The sequence below is a fragment of the Silurus meridionalis genome, chromosome 8, assembly GCF_014805685.1.
Source record: "Silurus meridionalis isolate SWU-2019-XX chromosome 8, ASM1480568v1, whole genome shotgun sequence".
Taxonomy (NCBI): Eukaryota; Metazoa; Chordata; class Actinopteri; order Siluriformes; family Siluridae; genus Silurus; species Silurus meridionalis.
In genome coordinates this window covers 25936458-25958388 of record NC_060891.1, presented here as the reverse complement: position 1 = coordinate 25958388, position 21931 = coordinate 25936458, and the positions used below count along the sequence as shown (strand labels likewise).

The 21931-nt window shown below is 38.0% G+C and overlaps 1 protein-coding gene and 1 non-coding gene across 3 annotated transcripts; one reads left to right on the top strand and one right to left on the bottom strand.

Moving 5' to 3' along the window:
- Positions 1 to 1948: 1948 nt before the first annotated feature.
- e2f2 (E2F transcription factor 2) lies at positions 1949 to 21671 on the top strand. Of its 2 annotated transcripts, none has more exons than XM_046856358.1 (7): positions 1949 to 3484; positions 18411 to 18513; positions 18981 to 19200; positions 19861 to 20022; positions 20141 to 20255; positions 20521 to 20722; positions 20822 to 21671. In XM_046856358.1, exons 1-7 carry the CDS (start codon positions 3218 to 3220, stop codon positions 21079 to 21081), a joined length of 1329 nt encoding a protein of 442 aa, XP_046712314.1. In that variant the 5' UTR covers positions 1949 to 3217; the 3' UTR covers positions 21082 to 21671. The 2 variants fall into 2 exon arrangements, with proteins under 2 accessions (XP_046712314.1, XP_046712313.1); XM_046856357.1 differs by having other exon boundaries at positions 20518 to 20722.
- trnae-cuc lies at positions 11423 to 11494 on the bottom strand. The gene has a single exon. It is a non-coding gene; the product is annotated as a tRNA-Glu (tRNA).
- Positions 21672 to 21931: the final 260 nt, after the last annotated feature.

Sequence of the window (21931 nt, the reverse complement as noted above, 5' to 3'; positions counted from 1 at the left end):
CCCAGTGTTGCCAATCAGTCATGAGCCTTATTGAAAGTAAATGTGTGAGTGATAGTCTAAAGCACTGTATATTACTCTTGCAGTACATTACACTTTTAGCCACCAGGGCAAATCATACCTCTTAATAGCTTTTGTAGCTTTTACCAGCAAGGGGTTAAGCCATCATGAGCTGCTCATGAACAGCACAGATTGTCAACCAAGATTATGAAGAATCTGCTGTTGCTTCTAAAATTTAACCCAGGAAGTGTTTTTGATTTGCTGATCAGTACAATAAGGTGTGTAAAAGTAGCAGAAACAAAAAAAAATGTGTACCAAGGATTCTCTAGAACCACCTCTGAAAACCTGCACACTAAGGGAAAAAAGCCAGCAAAACAGAGTGTGTGTGTGTGTGTGTGTGTGTGTGTGTGTGTGTGTGTGTGTGTGTGTGTGTGGTGTGAATACATGGCAAGTCAAAACAATTGGATGAACCCAGAGGCCTTTAACTTTAACAGTGCTTTTCCATTGGCAAGTACAATAAGTGTATAATAATAAAATGGGTGTTGAGTTCAAACAAAGAGTTGAAAGTGTAATACATAAGTTTTTTTTTTACAATGGTGTAAAATGTGATATTAAAAAAGATCATTTGCATGGCTAAGATTTTTCACAAAGGACCTGTCAGTGGCCCAGACATTCATTACTCTTGTCAATACACATCTTTTCCTATTCCCTAATCGTTTCACTTCTGTACTGGATAATTCCTGGTAGTTAGATATGCTTTAATAAACACAAATAAGTAGTACTGGAAAACTTAAACTCAAACTGGAAATGCTCTAAAACACATTTCAGTCAGGTAATGAAGCTGAAAATGATGTTTACAGGCAACAATGTCTGGCCACAGATAACAACAACAACAAGGAACGACATAAAGTTAGCTAGGCAGTTAGCTATGTCAAAAGCTAGCTAGCCTCCAAATATAGTATAAACTACAGAAGTTTGAATTGTTATTTTGAAGTTAGTGACTGTAGAATTTGTGCCACATGACATTATTTCAGAAGGAATTAAAATATAGTATGGAACAAAGTCAGACAAATTTACATGCTCCAGGGTTTCAGTCATTTTTATCATTTTTTATCTTGTAGGGTGGCTTCCATCATTACATTCTTCAGAGTCATGTGTGGAATGGTTTTATATATCCACAGGAATGTATATATTTAATACATCCAGTAAAAAATCATTATAAATAATATTATATATTGTATAAAAAATATTTGTTTTAGAAAGGTCCATATTAGGTGTGTGTGTGTGTGTGTGTGTGTGTGTGTGTGTGTGTGTGTGTGTGTGTATGGTTTTCCCTAGCTTTGTGTAGCCCCCTACAGTTCCTAAGATTTCTGATAAGATAGCCAAGTTGACATGATAAACATCCCTCTTTTTTTTTTTCAAAAACTATTTTAGCAAATGAAGTCATTTATCAGACACACAAAAGAAAAAACGATTTTGGTTTGTACATTTTGCATTATGCTAATTTTGTAATATGTGTATTATGTCTGTTGATGTAAATAAATGAATGAATTAAGAGTCTACCAGCAGGTTCTGGGGACAGCTTTTTACCAAGAACCATCATGCAGTTTTGTTCCACTCTCTATATTCTGTTATTCTGTATTATATTACATCTCTATATAATTGGATGTAAGTATAATATATATATACTATTGTCTTTGGTTTTTCAAACTAATTAGGATTTGTGTCTAGACCACAAGAGCTCAAACATTTTTCTATAAAGGGCCAAAATTAAACTTGATTGAGGTCTTTGGGCGGAAAGCAAATGTTGCATTGCACCAAACTGTATTATATTTAAATGATAATTAGTTATAATTTCATAATATTTTGATAACAATAAATGAAACATGTGACTCCAATCTGTAATGCAGTTTGATTTTTTTTTATTTTTCTAGTTCAATGAAACTTGCAGTACAATGAAAACATCGAAACACCAAACAATAAAGTTTAATGCTTAAGTCAAGCTATAATACAATAAAAAACACATTTGTGTAATATCATTTACATCTAATGTGACATGAAGCTGGTCCTTTATTTTTCTACATTCTTATTTCTCATATTGGGGTAAATCAAACCAATAAAAATCAACATTTTTTTAAATGCTAAATTAGAAATTAGTTGCCCCCCACCCTTTTCTTATATATGGCACGCTGGGGCCCATTCTAATATCACGACGGGCCAACTTTAGCCTACGGGCCCTAGTTTGGGGATTTGGGTTTAGCCAAATCATTGCTTTTTTTTGTATAGACAGGGAATGCTACTATTGACGTGGCTTTTGGACGACTAAAATAAGAGAAAACCACATGTGGAGATAATGTTCTGATTACGAATGTACTTTGCAAAATGTACAAAATTAAATTAGATTAGATTCAACTTTATTGTTAATGCCTCCCTGTGTGACTATTATGTGTAATATGCACATGAAATACTGAGGACTTTTTCCTAAACTATGGTAGATTATATGTATAAACCCTTTGTTGAAGGTCTTCTTTGTTCCTCGAAGTAAGAGTGTGTGTGTGTGTGTGTGTGTGTGTGTGTTTTTAATAAAAGCGCGCTGGCCCTTTAAGGCCGGTTGTCGCGCCGCCCTCCAACCGCTTTATGCTAATTCATGCGTAGTTGCAAACGGGCCGCCGACCAATCAGACTGCGCCTCAAACCGCGGGAGATCCGAATTTCGCGGGACGTAATTTGGCGCTAAAAAAAAAAAACCCTGCGCTTTGAGCTCGTTCCGGCTTTTGGTGTCAAAGAGGGAGCAGAGTCTCCGCTTATTCTACTTCTGAAGGAGGAAACCTGGAGCTCAGCTTTACCGAGTCCACACCTCGAGACAAACCAATATTCAAACTTTTATTCGCGTTTATAAATCAAACGAATTTCTACATCTTTTAAAAATGCAAATTTAAAACGAATCTCAATTCTCAAGTCCTCTTTCTTCTCTTCTTCTTCCTCCTCCGTTTCATCATCTGCTGCTTCTCCTGGAACAAAGGACACCGCACGCAAAGTCGTTTTCTAACCCGAGAAAGCAGAACATCTCCGTTCGGTTTTCGTTCGCTTTTGTTTTTCATTTTTGTTTTAACAACAAAAACAAATCGAAATAAACTGCTGAATCACAAACCCCCGGAACAGAAGACTCCAAACAAAGCAAAGACTACACACACACACACACACACATTTGTTTCTGCGAGATGATCCGGACCCCCAGGCGCGTGTCTCCGGCCTCGGCTCGGCCTGCAGTGGCTCTGTCCTGCCCGCAGAAGAAACTTCTCACCGCAGTCAGAGCAGATCTCCTGAGCTCAGGACTCACCAGTCCGCCTGTGAGCACGGTGCCCCTGGGCTACTTCACACAGCTGGGGAACACACCGGCCACCGAAAGGAGAACCACCGACTGCCTGTACGCCACCCCGCACGGGACTCGAGCTCCACACGGGCGCCAGTCCTCCACCAGACTCCCGGTAAGACCCCACTTTTATTCGAGCTCCACACACAGTCTAGTGGCTACGTGCACATCAGCACACTGCCTGTAGTACCGCTCTCACACACACACACACACACACACACACTCGGATCCTGAAATGATCTAGGGGAGATCCACTTCCTGGACATTTCAACTGGGCATTTGCCTTCGTTGGCCCATATGGACCACTGATATGAACATTGTCAAATCTAATAAAGATATAATCTGATCTAATGTTATCCAATCTAATGTAGATACTGTTAAATTAATATGGATATGATCTAATTTTATACAGGTTTGATCTAATATGGATACTAATCCATTAATATGGTTATGGTCTGATCTAATATGGATATTATCCAATTTCACGTAGATACTGTCTGATTCATATGGATGTGATCTAATATGGATACTGATCCGTTCATATGGATCTGATCTGATCATATATGGATCTGATCTGATCATATGTGTATCTGATCTGATCATATATGGATGTGATCTGATTTAATATGGATACTATTTCATTAATATGGTTATGATCCGATCTAATATGGATATTATTCAATTTAACGTAGAGACTGTTTAATTCATATGGATGTGATCTAATATGGATACTGATCCGTTAATATGGATATGATCTGATCATATATGGATGTAATCTGATCTAATATGAATACTGATCCATTAATATGGTTCTGATCTAATATGGATATTAACCAATCTAATGTTTAATCCATGGTGATATAATGTAGATATTATCTGATCTAATATTAAAATCATTAGAGGTATATTTATGTGTATGTAAGTGTAGTCCAAAAAAACACACATTTCAAACACACATTTTGGAGCTGGAACTGACCGTTTTGCATTTATTTATGCATGCATCCATCCATCCATACATACATACTTATAATCTCAGAGGATCTACGAGTGCACACTCAAGGGACCCCCAGAGGTCCAGGAAGCAAAGCCTTTGTTACAGTAGTTAAATGTTTTTTTTAATTTCCAGCTGGAAGTTCTTCATTCTTCAACATTTTGTCTATTCGCTCGATTAATAACGTCCACTCTTCTGGGAAGATGTTCCACTAGATTTTGGAGTGTGCTTGTGGAGATTTGCTGAAATTCATTTAACTTTAGGAGGCCTGTGTTGCATCTTCATCATGTTCTTTGGGGTTGAGGTTCGATCTCTGTAGTGGAAGATCTTCCAGTCCAATCTATGCTTTGAGCACATGGGCATTGCCATGTTGGAAGAGGTTTGGGTTTCGTAAGTTCAAGTGAAGGGAAAATTCCATGCTACCGTATCCTAAGATGTTCTGGACAACTGTGTGGGCAAGAGCCAGGTCAGGTGTCCTAATACCTTTTTGTGCATTTCAACACACTGATCGCTAATAGTTTACTGCTGTTCATTTCAGGACTCTTTAAAACCAGGGTTAGGGGTTGCATAATCTTCATGTAACCTGTAGTGTGTGAATGCATTCAAATATAATAGGTCTGATGAATTGAAGGTTAGTCTTACAGGAGCAGGGAGAATGGAAGGAAGGGGGAAGGCATCTGTTTAGATGTTTATAGACCCAGCATCCAACTGTGGTGGTTGTTAGCATGGTGGGGGGATGCACACCATGTGTTTACACCATCGCCTATCAGATCTTGTGCTCATTTTCCCTTATTGGATGGCACTGCATTATCTGAATATTTGAAATCATTTTTCTATGGATCGATGAAGGACAAAACATCCTCCACTTTTCGGCGTTTCATTCGATTTTGAAGCTGTAGTGGTTCTTATGTCTGTTCCTTTACCCTGAACACCCGTCTGCCAGGTTCAACCTGTTCATGTCAGTTTGGAAAGGTTGGGCAGGTCACTGTAGCTCAGTCGATTTGTCTCTGTATACAAGTCCTGGGCTCAAGAAAGTCTTGCTGAGATACGTTTTTTCCTGGGAGTCTCGAACTAGTTGGTTCACATCTTCTAGCGCTGATTGTTGAATCAGCGAAAACGACCGATTGGTTCTTATTGGCTGTGATCATGTGACTGATGAGCCAATTGCATGAGTAATATTTCTTAGCTTCTGCATTTATGCTCCATTATGAAACAGTAGAGCCAAACAAAGCGTCCATGTTTGAGGTAGGCTCAAGAAATTTGGCTTGGAACTCTGACCAATGATGTTCACTCCCACAGAGTGTGACCAATCAAATTAACTCCTACAACTGCAAATGTTTTGTTTGTGTTCATCTACAATATGTTGTAATTACCTTTTATAAACCAATAACTATACAAAAGCAGATATTTGTGAGGTAAACATGTTGCATTAACCTACCTTACTATAGTGCCTGGATATCCAGATGTCACTCAGATAGAGATGGGTTCCATTTTGAGTTTGGTTTCTCTCATGATTTCTTCCTCACACAATCTCTGGGAGTTTCTTTTTGTCACAGTCACCACTTGCTGACTCATTAGGTAAGGGGTGGCTCAGTGGTTTAGACGTTAGACCTCCCAGATCAGAAGGTTGTGAGTTCCAATGTGAATACACTTAAAGGGACAATTTTTTCCTCCTTCTTTTTTTCTAAATGAAGGAATGACCTTTTCTCTGGTCCCATGAGCTTCCATTCCCTAAGCACACCTTTAAGCTGCGTCCCAAGCCATATGCTACTGACTTATTGAGCCACCAGAATCGCTTTAATCCACTTTGGCACAAGTCTCTATAACTGTTCTGGACTGATAAACGCACATATCTGAAAGACTCTCCCTCAGTTGGTGTTTTGATGATTGTGGTGTAGAGAGCCACTCATCACTTAATATCTCCCACTGGTGTGATATAATGAATTTTAAATTATACAATTTGCATCTTTTACATTCTCAGCAAACCATCCAGCCAGAGATTGTTGTGTGAGTGGTGTAAAGTCATCCTTGTAGCATGAGGAAATTTGGAAATCTTCAGGTTTTTTTATCTATCTTTACAAGAGTCTAGTGTACTAGGTTGATGTTCTACTAGATTTTGGAGCGTTATTTTGAAGATTTTGTGGAGTTTCATTTTGCCACAAGGGTGTAATAAGGTCAACAGTGTTTGAGCTCTATAGGAGGAGATCTTCCATTCCAATCCATGTAAAGAATATTAACATGGAGCTGGCCTTTTGCATAGTGTTATTGCCATGCTAGAACAGGTTTGGGTCTTGTTGTTTACGTGAGGGGAAAATTTCATGCAACCACACCCAAAGTCATCTTATACATTTGTATGTCTTCAACTTTGTGATAACTGTTTGGAGAAGAACCACATATGGCTAGAGAACTTGGGTGTCCTGATGTTCTTTGTCCCTATAATGCATAAATGGTAAAATGTGTGTCATGACTCAACAAGTAATAGTAGGGGCTGGTAAACCGGTGTATTCAAAAAAGGAATAAAACACATCATTACATACTAGGGGTGTAACTGTACATGAAATATACGGTTTGGTATGTACCTTAGTTGTCAAGTAACAAAATCGTTGTTGTTTTTTTTATTTACTTATTATTATTATTATTATTATTATTATTATTAACATTTGTAACCATCAACAGTTTACATTTTCAAAACAATTTCAAATAAAATGCCTTGTTAAATAATATTTAATAAAAATTAAAAAATAAAATGGAATAAACCAAATAATTGCAATACATTTATTATATTGATTAAATTGAGTTATTAAATAAATTGGTTCAAATTAAATTGATCAAATAAAATAAATGGAAAATTTAAATCATTTAGATTTGTTAAACCCTATTTGGGCAATACAGGTGTATGTGTGTTTTTACACTTAATATAACATTTTTTTAAAGATAAGATCTACTTAACTGTTCTACTTATTTCAGCATCCTTTAACAAATTTCTTCATTACCTCCATCCTTCATTCATTCACTTCATCAATATGTGGAATTGCCAGGATTTTCTGGTTTGAAGATAATCTTTTAAGATGTACATAAAATGCAAAATAATCCATAAAAAATTCCATTTCCTGGTTAGCGGCTAATGCTGGCGCTATGGAATCTTTAGCGTTTTAAGTCCAAATAAATGTTAGTGACACTGCGCTAACTCAAGTTTCTTTTTATACCCCTGGCATTGTTTATGTTTTCAAGTTTAATAAGTTAAAAAAAAAAAAAAGACTCCAAGTGCAATGCAGAGACTAAACAAACGTGCTGTCCGCCACTTAATACATTTCTGAGGGAACTCAGATTGTAAATATGTTCCGCAAGTAAATCGGATTTTATTCGGTACACATGTACACGACCTGAAAGCCCTGAAAAACGTCGGTATAAATACACGTACTGCTACACACCTATTACATACTGTTAACGGAAATGTATTAGAATTGGCTATAAGCATTCATTGTTCAGCTATCATTCTCTGCAACTTGAGACCCATCAAGAATACTTTTTTTTCCCCCTCCACAGCAATGGAAACCAAATTCTTGCTGTGTCATAGTTTCAGTCTGACAGAGTGACATTATTAACTGGGGCACTGGTTGCACATGTGTGTGTGAACTGCTTCATCCCCCCGTCCCCCGATCTGGCACCTGTTGGGCCAGACTTTCAGCGGCTGTTTTTTATGGTTAGAGGAGTCGTAATGCTCTTTGTTAAAGTACTGGATGGAGGATACTATAACAGCAGCTCATACAGCAGTTCTAGCAGCCAGGCAAATGTAAATCTGTTCTATATAGTTGTAGACTATAAGTTTGTGGGCACCTGACCATAAGATATGCCTTTTAACGATCCTGTTTCACATTTAGTCTCATTTAGATTTGTCATTCTAACAACCTCTTAATTTTCTGGGAAGATGTTCCACTAGATTTTGGAGCTTTGTCTGGATCCATTTTGCCATAAGGTTGTTGGTAAGCTCTATAGCAGAAGATCTTTTACCTCAACCTATGTAAGACATATTTTATGGAGCTGGATTTGTTTCAGAAGGCATTGTCGAGCTGAATCATGCTTGGGTCTTGTAGTTCAAGTGAAGGGAAAGTTTCAATCTATAGCATCCAAAGTCAAACTATACTTATCGTGTGCCTCCAACTGTGTGGTAACTGTTGAATCACATATGGCTGTCAGGTGTCCCAATAATTGTAGTATATTACTTGTTTGCCAAAATAAACTGTTCAGGTGACTTTACTAATGTGAACAGGAGGCTAAAAAGAAACCTAACTTTCATGCATAATGAAACTCTGAGGTAAAAATTTCATGCTAATACATCCAAAGACATCCTATATATACCTCCAACTAGATGTGCCTCCAACTTTGAGCTAAGCGTTCGTCAAAGCAGCACATATGGCTGGAAAAGTCAGGAGTCCCAATCTTTTTATCCACATTTAGCATTTTCAGAAGGAGTCTTCAATGTCAGCCTGAAGGTGTACGTAGTGGTACGTCTGCTTTTCACTATCCAGTCTGCAAATCAGAGGACCTTCTGTGTAACATGACTCGCTGTGGTTACCTCATTAGATTTAAAAGACAACTTCATGTAGGGTTTATTTTCCTACCAGCGCATCAAGCACATTGAGTGAGCCAGTGGCAAACTTTATCTTGCCGTTTGTGTGTGGGGACAACTATCTATAGCTGCTATAGTATAAGCGTTAACCAGAAGAAGCTTGTTTTGAAGACGTTACACAACATTAAATGTGATTTATGAACTATAAAAACTAAAAATGACTTAATAGAGTAGATGTATACTTAAACAAGTGATTGTGTTGTTTAAATTGCTGTTGTATAAGTGGAATAAAACACATTATTTTGTTATGAAATTATTAGGAAGCTTTAAGTCAGCGGTGATCCAACAGCACATGCGGACGAAATGTGGAATTTGATGTTGGAAAAAGCAGGTGGTCAGGTGTCCACAAACCTTTTTCCATATAGTTTATCTTTTTAGGGACACCAGCATATTGTGCAGACAAATATAGGTTTGTATTCACAAATGTAGTTGTCGGATTAGCATTTAAAATAGTTGTCAGATTAGCATTTAAAAGTTCAAAGGGAAAGCAGCCAACAAATGCAAAGAGCAATGGGACAATGGGAAAAACAATGTGAATTGTCCCACAGACATTAAATAATTTGAATGCGACTAGAAGTTCATCCCTAATTAGTCCCGGTGGTGAGGGGTGGAACTCCTTAAGATGGTATGAGGAAGAAACATTCAGAGGTACCAAGCTTAAAAGGGAACCCATCCTCAAGACCGAACATCCAGTCATTAGTGTTCCATAATTGTTAAGGTTTTCAACTGTTCCCTGATGGACAAATTGCAGCCCTAAATAATTTACAGTTAAAATCCATCTTCATGATTCTTGAGTGTAACCCTTTAAAGGAACAACATTCTCGGCTGCAGCGAGTGGTCTCCAGCTTCTAGAGTCAGTGCCGGACGATTGAAAGTATTTTGGTGTTTGAAGATTTTCACTGTGTGGTTTCTATCTTGGCACTTCTCTATGTAACTGTTACTCTTCATGTTCATAACCACATTTATAAGGTTCTGTATGTCCCTCTTACATACAGTACTTTACTTGTGCATTCATTTGAATGAATCTACGACCTTTCCCCAGTGCTTTTCAAGACTCTCCTTGTCTCCAAAGTTTGAGAAGACACTTTTGTTCTTGGTCTGCCCATTTACATTACATTTACATTCATGGTATTTGTGAGACGCCTTTATTCAAAGGGACATACAATTATCTGATTTATATGACTGAGCAGTTGAGGGTTAAGGGCCTTGCTTAAGTGCCCAGCAGTGGCAGCTTGGTGGGATATCAGCTCCCAACCTTCTGATCCAAGCACCTTAACCACAGAGCTGCCGGTTCCCATAGCAGCTACCTCAACCCCCAAAGCAGCTCCAGCACCTACAGCCTGCAAACCTCAAAGAGCTGCATATCAAAGGCGAGTAAAAAGCTGAATCCCACCTTTTTCCCTCTCCTGATTCTGTCCCCTATAATCACTCAGGCTCACACACTTTTGCTCAGTCTCACACACACATTTCTTCCCCTTTTGCACTGAAACCTTTGATGGCATCATCAGCAATTCAGGATGACCTTTTGCAATATGAATGAGTGTGAGCATGTGTTTACTCAAGGGTGGGGCTGATGCGTTTTGTGTGTGTGTGTGTGTGTGTGTGTGTGTGTGTGTGTGTGCTCTCAGAACATGCTTTTGTTATTTGGAAAAGCTACAGTAACACTGTTGTAGTCTATATTATAGTTTCATTGGAAAGACACCAGTGTACACAATGCTGCTATCATCAGAGTGCGCTTGTGCAAAAAAAAAAAAAAACCACATCAGGGGGTTGGGATGCAATATGCAAATAAGGCTTAAATATGCATGAAGTCTGATCAACCACAAAACATTTAAATATGTACTAAAATATAAACTATTAGACGTCGAAAGCTTATTCTGAATGTATGTGCAATATGTTGTAAAGAAGAGCAGCCATGAGTGCAAAGAGCCAATGAGATGCTGCCGTTTAAGATTCTGAAGCTTGTGGCCAGAAAAGTTGATTTTGATTAAAATTTTACTTTTTGTATAGTGATTTATTGAGTATATAAAAACATATAAAATAAGTACAATGGGACAATAAGTTAATGCCCAATGAGTCACTGTGGTGAGGAGAAAACTCCCTAAAATTGTATGAGGAAGAAACCTAGAGAGAACCCAGACCCAAAACGAAACCCATCCTCACCCTCAACACAATGTCCATTCATTATAGTACCACCACAGGGTTTTCACCTGTTCCCTGATGGACACTGTCCATTGCAGTTGCAGCCCTAAACCACTGTAGTACTATACTTTGTTTCGGCTTCTCCCATTAGGGGTCGCAACAGCGGATCATCCACATGTTTGATTTGGCACATGTTTTTACACTGGATGCCCTTCCTAACGCAACCCTCCCCATTTATCCGGGCTTGGGACCGGCACTAAGGCTTGTGCAACCCTAATGGCTGGGGTTGGTTCCCTGACCGGGGATCGAACCCGGGCCGCAGCGGTGAGAGCGCTGCATCCTAACCACTAGACCACCAGGGAACAATTACAGTTTATCTTCGTAGTTCTGGAGCTCAACCCTGTACAACAACTTCATGTGAAACCATCTTTAGCTACAGCAAGTGATTTCCAGTTGAAGAGAACTTCATTCAAAAGCAGGGTTTCGGGATGACCCGGACAGATCCGGAGGAGAAGAAAGGGACACGGACAGAAGAAAGGGATAAAACAAGTACAAATGTAGAGGCCATTGTTTTAGTCAAGCAGGATGTGAGTTAAGACATGAAGTAACATGAGCAATTCTAGGATTTCTAGCCATTCTCAGTTTTATTATACTTTTATATTTTAATTTATACTTGTATTTACTTAAAACATATCACCAAGAAAGTACTAGAATACTTACGGATTAAACTGAAAGACTCTATATAACCAACAAATTATGTCAATTTATTATACTTATATATTTTTTGTATACTTATCTATTGTATTTATATTTATTATACTTACTACTATTTAGCTTATAAGTGTATACATACTGAAAGCAATGAATGAGAGACTTTTTTGGAAATGGACCGAAAAGGCTATTATGTGCCCTACCGTGTTCTGATTTTCATTTCCAGATATCAGGCAAAAGCTTTTCAGTTTCGTTGCGTTACAGTTGAGGAGGAAACGGGGGAAGGGTAGACTGTTGTGCCATGTCCTGTATGGGTGTGGACCCTGCTTTGAAGAATGTGTGTAGAAGGTGGGGATCCGAACCCGTAGGAAGTTGCAGAACAACCACAACTATTTTTTTTTTGTTTTTTTTGTTTGTTTGTTACTGCTTTTGGAGGATTATGATGGAATGCTAGGGAAGTCACAGGGGTTTTCTTGAACCTAACAAAGTGAACGGTTTTACATAAAACTGTTCAAATAGAAAATCTGTATGACTATACGAAATCTGTACAGAGTTTAGTTATTGTGTGAACCGACCTGGGGCATGTGGGCGGGGCTATACATTGTGCCGAATACCGATTGGCCAAACGTAATGATTAATATCGTGATTAAGGTTAATAGTGTATAGAAGAGATGGTAAGATTCAAAGATCTGCATTAACATATAATTTAATAAAATGATGCATCGATTCGAAGTGTACGCCGACTAGTTGGCATTTGTATCGGGACTTATATGCTTCAGTAAAAATTTTTTTACTTATCTATATTTATTAGTAGATGTGCTATACTTTTTATTATTTAGAACATGACCAATAATTGGTGACCAATATTTTATATGTAGATCGATTTCTCTAAGCTGTTTCTCAAGCATGTTCTCTCAGAACCACTACAATATAGATTACCATAAAGCTAGAGTGAGGTAGAGCTGCATCTTCATGGAGACAGAATAGAAAAAGATCATCTGGTTTTATTTAATTTGTTTAAATTTTTTTTTATATATATATATATATATATATATATATATATATATATATATATATATATATATATATATATATATATATATTTTATTTGTTTTAGTTTTTTTTTTTTTTGCACTAGAAATACTTTTGTTTGTGAAAGGCCATGCTTTAGAAGTCGGAAGGCAGTTAAGTAGATTGATGATTTCCTGTCTGTCTGAACCAAAGAAATAAAAGTGAACTGTATTAGAGCTGCAACTAACGATTATTTCGATTAATCGGATGATTTTTCGATTAATTTTATTTATTTATTTAATTAGATGTTCTGCTTATTATACAACTATTGTATTGTACTGCTAAATACAATACAAATGTTGATTTAGCAAATGGCAAGTTGAACAATTTGAAAAGTTGAAAGAAACAATATAAAATAACATTTATTTTGACTATTTTTGTTTGAAAAAATATACAGATATTTAGTACATTTGTGAAGATATAAGCATGTAGAATATATTAGTCTGATTATTGATTATCGATTAATCTGTATTTTATTGATTAGTTGTTGCAGCCCTAATCTGTACCATATTGAATTGCAAAGCATTGTATTTATTCAATTGAATCGCATCACGTTAAATCGAAATCGGATCTCAACGCAATAAGGGTGACTCGTGTCGCGTCTCGTCAGCAGCTGCTTCATATGTATCTTTCATTTGTCGTATTGTTTGCTATGCATTAAGATGCGAATCGCTTTGGCCTCATTTATGGAAATGCAAATCTATAGTGCATAGGGAATGTCTTCCAGGGATTTCCTCTGAAATTGAACTCCATGGTCAGTGTAAAACCTGCCATGTCCAAGCTCAATTCAGATATTTTATACTAAAGAATCATTTATATTCACGTCATTTGAGATTCCACTGCAAAACATTACATAAATTATTGGCACTCTGGACCTTGTTTTTGTCTTTACTGCGGCCCAAAACACTCACTGGGTCTCAGTAGTTAGACAAATAACATTCGCTATATGGACAAAAGAATTGGGATTTTTCCACAATTGAATGCAATGTCTTTTCATTGTATAGCATGACAAAGCCCTGGTGCACAAAGCCATCTACATAAAGATAGCATTTACATAGTTTGGAGTGGAAGATCTCCTGCTATAGAGCTCTATACCCTATTTAACACCTTTGGAAAGAATGTGACTGCACCCCAGGAACCTCATCACCTTGCCTACATCACGACCTGAATATACTTACACCATTGTGGCTTAATGTATCTCCACAAATCTCTACAAAATCTAGTAGAACATCTTTCCAGAAAAATGATTCTCATTATACCAGGAAATGGGGACTAAATCTTATGGTTAGGTGTCCTTTTGTGGTCGCACACATTGGCATTAGATTCAGAAATTGTTATGCATGCTCAGCCTGAGAGCATTAGGAACTTTTTCTTTTGAAATATATACTCGACTTCCTGTCTTGTGGCTCATCAGAAACATGCAGATGTGTTTGAAAGGGTTTCAGTTTATTTTCTCGATTATGACTTGTTTCCTTTTGGGTTCGCTGCATAGAAAAAGTTCTTACTCATCACTGCGGTTTACGTATAAGGGAGATTTCCTTTCATTTACCTTCTCATCACCCCTCCTGTGTGTGCTGGTGTGACTCAGAAGTTTAGTGTTTACCCCATGGGGTCTATAAGAACTCGTACTTGCCTATTAATGTATTTTATTGTATTGTATTTATTTATTTACCTGCTCAAATCAAAAGTTAATTTACTCAAATATGATTATATGATTGCCTTGATTATGGTGTCATTAAGATCAGAGAGAGAGGACATTGAAGAAGTTCATCGGGTTTGTCTTCCTTCCAGCGTGGACATTTACACTGCATGCAGCATGTGGTAGTGAGAATCATCTTTCTGTTAGTTACATGAAGCACCTTAGTACTGGAGAAAACGTTTTTATTTTACATTTGGCATTTAGCAGACACCCTTAACCAGGGTGTCCTACAACTCAGCAATTGAGGGTTTAGTGCCTTGATCAAGGGCCCAGCAGTGGCAGCTTGGTGCTGTGATTTGAACTCATGACCTTCTGATCCAAAAGCAAATGCCTTAACTACTTTTACCACGTCCATGTGTACTGTAATGTTTGACCGAAATGACTTTTTAAAGGCTACTGGACTTGTGCTGAAGCACATCTGTTCTTCTAGAGAGATTGAAAAAGGAAAAGAAAATAGGAGTGAAATACAGAAACCCGGCCCTTCACTTGTCCACCTGTTCTTCGGGCCTGATTTGGTCCAGATGTTAGTGACAGGTGGAAAGCTCGTTCAGCCTAGGGACAATACTGAGCTTCTTCTTTTGACTGACACACACACACACACACACACACACTCGAGACAAATGTAAATGGAGTAACAAATTTAAACAGTGACGTCCTTATGCAAATGCATGCGCATAGGGTTTAACACACACACACACACACACACGCACACAATGCATCTTGGCATGTGATTTGCATCCTATTTTGTGGTTACATTAAACCCCCTACATCAAACTAAAAAAAAGAAAAGCACCGCGTTCGGTTGCCAGTTATTCTCAAGCAAATGATATAAATCATGTACACTATACGGACAATACAAAGTTTCACATTGAATCCCTATTTGCTGTTATAATAACTTCCCCTTTCTAAGAAGATGTTCCACTAGATTTTGGGGGGGTTTTTGGAGATTCATTCAGCCACACGGGTGTTAGTAAAGTCAGGTACTGATGGAGGTGAGGTGAGGAGGTTTGGGGTGCAGTCAGCGTTCACATTCCACTCCAACACATGTAAAGTATATCTTCATGGAGCTGGCTTTGTGCACAGCTGCATTGTTATGCTGGAACTGGTTTAAGTCTTGGGGAAAATTTCATGCTCCAGCCTCCAAAAACGTCAATACATTTGTGTGCCTCCAAGTTTGTGGGAACAGTTTTGGAAAGAACCACATATGGCTGGAAAGGTCAGGTGTCCCAGGTCTTTGGGCCATAAAGTGTGACAACAATAGATATAGGCAATAAGTGATTGGATCAGAAATACATCCCATTTCATCTGATATCAGGCTGATGGGTGTCTCTTTATTTTACGCTTGATCGAGGCAAATCTAGGAAATGAATATTTTAAATTTAAAGGATTTTTTTAACCAGACTTTTTGTCGCACATTAAATATAGCTCATTAAAATGATTTTTCATGTCTATCAGATTTTTGCACTGTCAGGGTCTGAGAGCGAGGGCCAGAGAGGATTAAGGGGCTCGCTTAAGACCCAAACAGTGAAGGTTTGAATCCTGCTTTTCTGCTCAGTACAATTTGAGCCACCAGAGAAAAAACAAAAAAAAGTTCCTCAGTCTGATGAGCTTAATGATTTTAAAGGTTTTATTCAGTATTAAAGAAGACCCTCCTGATAAATGATGGCTTCAGAGCCTTCTTCCCTTTTACCACCACCACCATCCCACAAGTTAGCTCTGTGATTGAGCAGTGATTTGGATTTTCTCCGGGTTCCTACACATTTTGGAAAAGTATGAAAAAAGTATGTAATTAGATTTGAGTGATCAGTACGGAAAAAATAAGAGTATTGAAAAATGTTTCCATACTATTGCCCTATTAACTTTTTTAAAAATATAAAATTAAGACTTTGTCAAAGGATTTCTTTTATAGAAACAAATGCTACATCCACATTAATCCAGATGAATTTAAATATGGCGTTTTCGTCTAAAAACCATCCGCGTTCACGCTTTTTGTTTTTATACGTTTCCTAAAAGTTGCTCATCCACATCGTAACGTCTAAAAACGCTCACGTTCCTGTACTGCGCAGGAGCAAAATGTTTATTTTACGTATATTTATATTAATGGAGTGCAAACTGCGTTTTCAAATGTATCCACTTTGAAGTGTGTTTCTAAAAAGCTACGTTTTAATTGCTTGAAAGCGCCGTCTTGGTGTGGATGGGAGGCCAAAACGGAGAGAAGAATTTGCGTTTTAAATAAAACTTATAAGTGTTGACATGGCCAAAAAAACCTTTTTTGTAGTTTCTTGGTCAATTGCATCCAGCTGTACCACCGGAAGTTCTGAAAGTCCGCGGATTTTGGATGCAGCCTCTATGGTACCTCTCTGGAAAAACTGTTCAATCAGCTGACTAGAAGCCCGGAAAAACTATCGGCATTGACTTCTGCTGATTAGTGAATTCATCTAGACGTTGTGTCACTTTAATACAATAAATTGTTTTTAAAAAATTATTAAATTTGTTAGTGAATATAACATTCCTGAACCCCCACCCCCCATGGATTCCCACGATTTTTAAGATAATCCTCAACTTGCTGTAAGTTCAAAAAAGAACCCACGAATTTTCCGAGCTGCGTGTTACGAACCTCAAATTATCGGGGGTTGACTGTATAAACAATCCTTCTGCTGATGTAGAGGGGAAGAAATTAATAATTTTTTTTATAATAGATTAACATTGCACTGTCTTTATAATCTTTAGGGAAGTTTTGCATATTTGTGTCTGGGGATTATGGAATTTAAAAATAAAAATGTGAAGGAACCCTGATTTTAGTGTAGCACGAATTCAACACACTGATGAAACCTATGATATTCGGATGAAGTCCTGAACATTTAAAGCATATCCTGGGAAAATTACATTTTGAATGGACTTGTTTAGGGGTCAATGCTGAGATTTAAACTCTCAACCCTCAGAATCACCAGTGTGTGTTTTCACGTCTTTCTGCACGATTGTGTTTTGTTTTTGTTTTTTTTACATGGCGTCTTCTCTACATCCAAAGTCTCTCTATTTCAGTCAATCACCTATTTAAAACATGGAATCCTTTCTTCTTTCCATTGTGGACATTTGCGCCACACAACCTGTTCACCTTTTTTCCAAAAGGTTTTTCATGCAAATGTCTGTCATAATTTTTCTTGCCTATGTTGGGAGTGTTTAATGTAAGGGAACTGGTAGAGCAGTGGCATGATGTTTGAACAGAAGATCAAATCTCATCAACAGGATTCCCCTGTTTTTTTTTTTAAATGTCGCTTGACTGTTTTATGCGTCATGTCTGTAACTTATAAACGAATAAACATTCTGTAGCCATTTTTAGTTCCATTCAGTTATAAAGAGGTGTTAAAGTGAACAGTAGTAGTGTTAAAGCGTGAGGTCGTTAATTGGTTCCATTAAACAATGAGCACCTTCATTCAAACCCTCATCCCACACACCAATACACTTTTGGAATGGAACCAGATTAGCCAGTATAGCAAGTGATGGGTCCAAACCGATGTCATAAAGGTAACGCGTCGTGTTTTATTCCTCATACCTCAGCAAGTTACGTTTTAAAAAGCCTCGACTTATTGTCATTTTTATCCGTTTATCACTCATCACTTACTTAACCTGCTTCTAATTTCTTTTCTCCAAAACTTGGAAATTCCTTGGTCCTGAAGTGAAATCCTTCGCCTTTCAGAATCTTCAAATCTTAGAAATGATTGACAATAGGCACTTAATAAAATGTCCATTTACAGAAAGCTTCTTCATATCGATACATTTTTCCTGTTTTCTTCCAGGCAAAGAGGCGGTTGGATTTGGAGGATCCGCACTATCTTCCAGATTTCCTCACACCCAAAGGAAAAGGGAACACACCCTCAGGAAGACTCTCCAGCCCAAGAAGTGAGTGAAAGAAAGGGGATGTGTAGAATTATCTTATCATGTAAAATTACAGCAGATGATTGACAGACTGTAAACGACAATTGTATCCGTAAAGTGCGATGCAGGAAAACTATTTTAGATTATTTTGTGTCATTATAAACATACGCAAACTATTTGCTGGAAATGCCAGGTGTCACAATACTTTGATCCAATGTGCTTTTTTTTTTTTTTTTTTTTTTTTGTATTTTTGGTTTTCCCCAAACTGTTACCACAATGTTGGAGGCACATAATTGTCTTTTAAATTCTCCTAATACGTTTTAATTTCACACTCGGGCCAAATAAGAACTTTTTAACAAGTCCAAAGAGCATGTTTTATCTTTATACCACACTCTTCCTGGGATCCATCAAACCCCTGATCTAAATAAAGCTTTTTCGCGGATGATTAAATAAATAAATTGTTTAAATTATTTTTTATATTTATTACACAGCACCGAAGTCTCCTGGTGAAAGAACGCGCTACGACACATCCCTCGGCCTGCTCACCAAGAAGTTTGTGGGGTTGCTGAGCGAGTCAGCAGATGGCGTTCTGGACCTGAACTGGGCTACCGAGGTGCTGGAGGTGCAGAAGAGGAGGATCTATGACATCACCAATGTTCTGGAAGGAGTTCAGCTCATTCGCAAGAAATCCAAAAACCACATTCAGTGGCTGTAAGTGTGTTTAACCCCACAAAATAATACTGTGTGTGTATATGTGTATATATGTATGAGAAGGGTGTTGAAAAGAAAATTCTTTCCAATACTATTCAATTTCAAAAACAATATTACCAACTTTACCGACTCTAAAAGAAATTATAATTAATCTCATCCACTCTCAAAGAAAATATGACCAATCCCATTCAATTTGGATTAAAAACATTAATAAAAAAATAGAACATAATCATGAAAATGTGCGAAATGAAATAAATACGAATATGTTCTTTAATAAATATAATTACATAATCAAAAATTAAAATAAAATAATATAGCGCTCTCCGTGCAGCACGCAGTCTTGCGTGCAAAAACAAACAGCATTAGTTATTTGCCTCTAGAGGGCACCCTCATAATTACAGCTGACTAGAAGCCCGGAAAAACTATCAGCATTGACTTCTGCTGATTTTTGCAGTTCCGGCAATCAATTCTGTGCCGGATAATTGGCAAAACTGATAAATTAGTCAACCTTTAAAAAATAATTATGATTAGTCCTACCCACTCTTGGGGGAATTTTTTCCTAGAAGACTTTAATCTGGATTTTTAAGATACTTAAGCTATTTTTAAAGAAGGTTCAACAGCATTTTGTTAAATTCTTTTGTTTCTTGATATGTATTATAGTGTGACCGGAGTGTTTGAGGGCTCAGCAAGTGCTTCGGAGCGAACCAACGCTCTGCAGCGAGAACTCGCCGAGTTGGACAGGAAGGAGAACGCCCTGGATGACCTCATCCAGTCCAGCACCAATCAGCTACGAGAGCTCACTGAAAACAAAGACAACCAACGATATCCTTTCAGCCTCCGCCATGTGTGTTTACATATTATCCTTCGGGTGTGTGTACTCGAGTGTGTGAGTGAGTGTGTATTTGAACACTGCAGAGATTAATCTTTAACTCAAACCTACATTCGGATATGTGACTTATCAGGACATTCGGTCTATCTCGAGTCTGCAGAAGCAGACGGTCATTGCAGTCAAAGCTCCTTCAGAGACCAAGCTGGAGGTTCCGGAGGTATCTGAGGTGAGTGTCGGATTTTCATCCTACCACTTCGCTCAGGTTTGCTCATCTCGTCTCATCCTCAGAATCCGGACCACAATTTCCCCAGGGTCTTAGTGCTAATCCTATTACAATCCTTTCTATACAACATATAACCTTATTTAATGTGAGCTCAGAAACTATATATTTTTATAGAAATCCAAAAATAATTTTATATATTTAAAATGGCACATATAAACAATTTAGAGTATTTAATACCAAACCCTTTTTTCCTTCTTTGTATCAGCAGGGGTCGATGCAAATCTACCTGAAGAGCAAAAACGGTGCTATTGAGGTGTACCTGTGTCCAGACGAGGTGCTGTTAGAGGATGAAAGCCCGGTAAAGCTTGGTTCTGCTAGGAAGGACCACTCGTATGGCATCCCACACGTGACCCCCTCCATCACCCCCCCGTCTCACCCGAGCACGCCCAAACCGCAGCGCAGTCTCGAAGGTAACTACAAAATACTGCAAACTCCAAACATCCAGGACTTTAGTCACATGGATCCATTTGGGAGCTGATAATTATGCTGTATCTCTACTTCCTTCACAGCTACACCGTCCAAATCCCAGAGCCTCTGTAGCAATAGCACGTCCACCCTGATGGATGTCGAGGGCATTTTGGGGCTTCCTCCCAGCCTGCTGCAGATCACCGAAGATCAACTTCCGTGTACAAACATCACCTCCGACCCGTCGTTTGTGAGTTTTTCGCCTCCTCTTGACCACGAAGACTACCTCTGGGGGCTGGAGGATGGAGAGGGGGTTTCAGACTTTTTCAATAACTACGATCTGGGGGATTTACTCCAGAACTGAGACTGTACACTTCACCCCGTGGATTAAATGGTACGATCCTCAACTATCTTCAAATGGACTCATTTATACTTTGAATTCGGACTACACTTATTTCATAGGTGTATTTCGCCTCACGAGGATCGCAGGATCTTTCGGAAATAACTCGCTCATGCTCAAACAGTCGCAGTGCGCCCTCTAGAGGAGGAGCTCAGCCTTCGTCTTTTCCATGCTCTTGTTCAGAATAGCGCATCACAATTTAGACGGGCGACAGGATCTCGTACGTACGGTGATTTTACGCCTCTATTACCCCCCTGCCGTTTCCCAATCAGTCCTTCACATGTTGTTGTGTTTTCGCAAACTGGCCTCACAGGAAAATCACTACAATGATGTGTATTAGGACTAGGGGATGATGAACCTACTTTGAGGAATAGGTTTTAGTACACTAGAAAGCCATCACTGATTCGCTGTAGCCATAGTTAGCCGGCTAGCTAGTTCATTAGATATTTTCTGAAAAAAAAAAAAAACGACGAATATATTTTTGTACCTTGGATCGTCTTTTAGGCAAAAGAGAGACTGTAGGAAATTTAAGTGGTGCTTCTCATCTCTATATATATATATATATATATATATATATATATATATATATATATAATTAGTTTGTGTATTTTTCTGTAGATGCTTTATTTTTCTTCCCATTGATTTCAATTTCAAACAAAAAACTCAGGAAATTTTTTTTTTCTATAATTTCTTAGATGCAATTTTATTTATTTTATTATTTTACTATCGTTTGCCCACTAGAGGGCAGCAGTAGGCCACACGCATCATTATTGGTGCGTTACAGGATGTTCTTTCTAAAAAAAGGAGGTCTATA

Coding starts and splice junctions, on each gene's coding strand:
- e2f2 (XM_046856357.1), top strand. CDS start 3,218: ATGATCCGGACCCCCAGGCGCGTGTCTCCGGCCTCGGCTCGGCCTGCA. Junction 19,201..19,860: donor AAAAACCACATTCAGTGGCT/GTAAGTGTGTTT, acceptor TATGTATTATAG/TGTGACCGGAGTGTTTGAGG. Junction 20,723..20,821: donor ACCGCAGCGCAGTCTCGAAG/GTAACTACAAAA, acceptor CTTCCTTCACAG/CTACACCGTCCAAATCCCAG.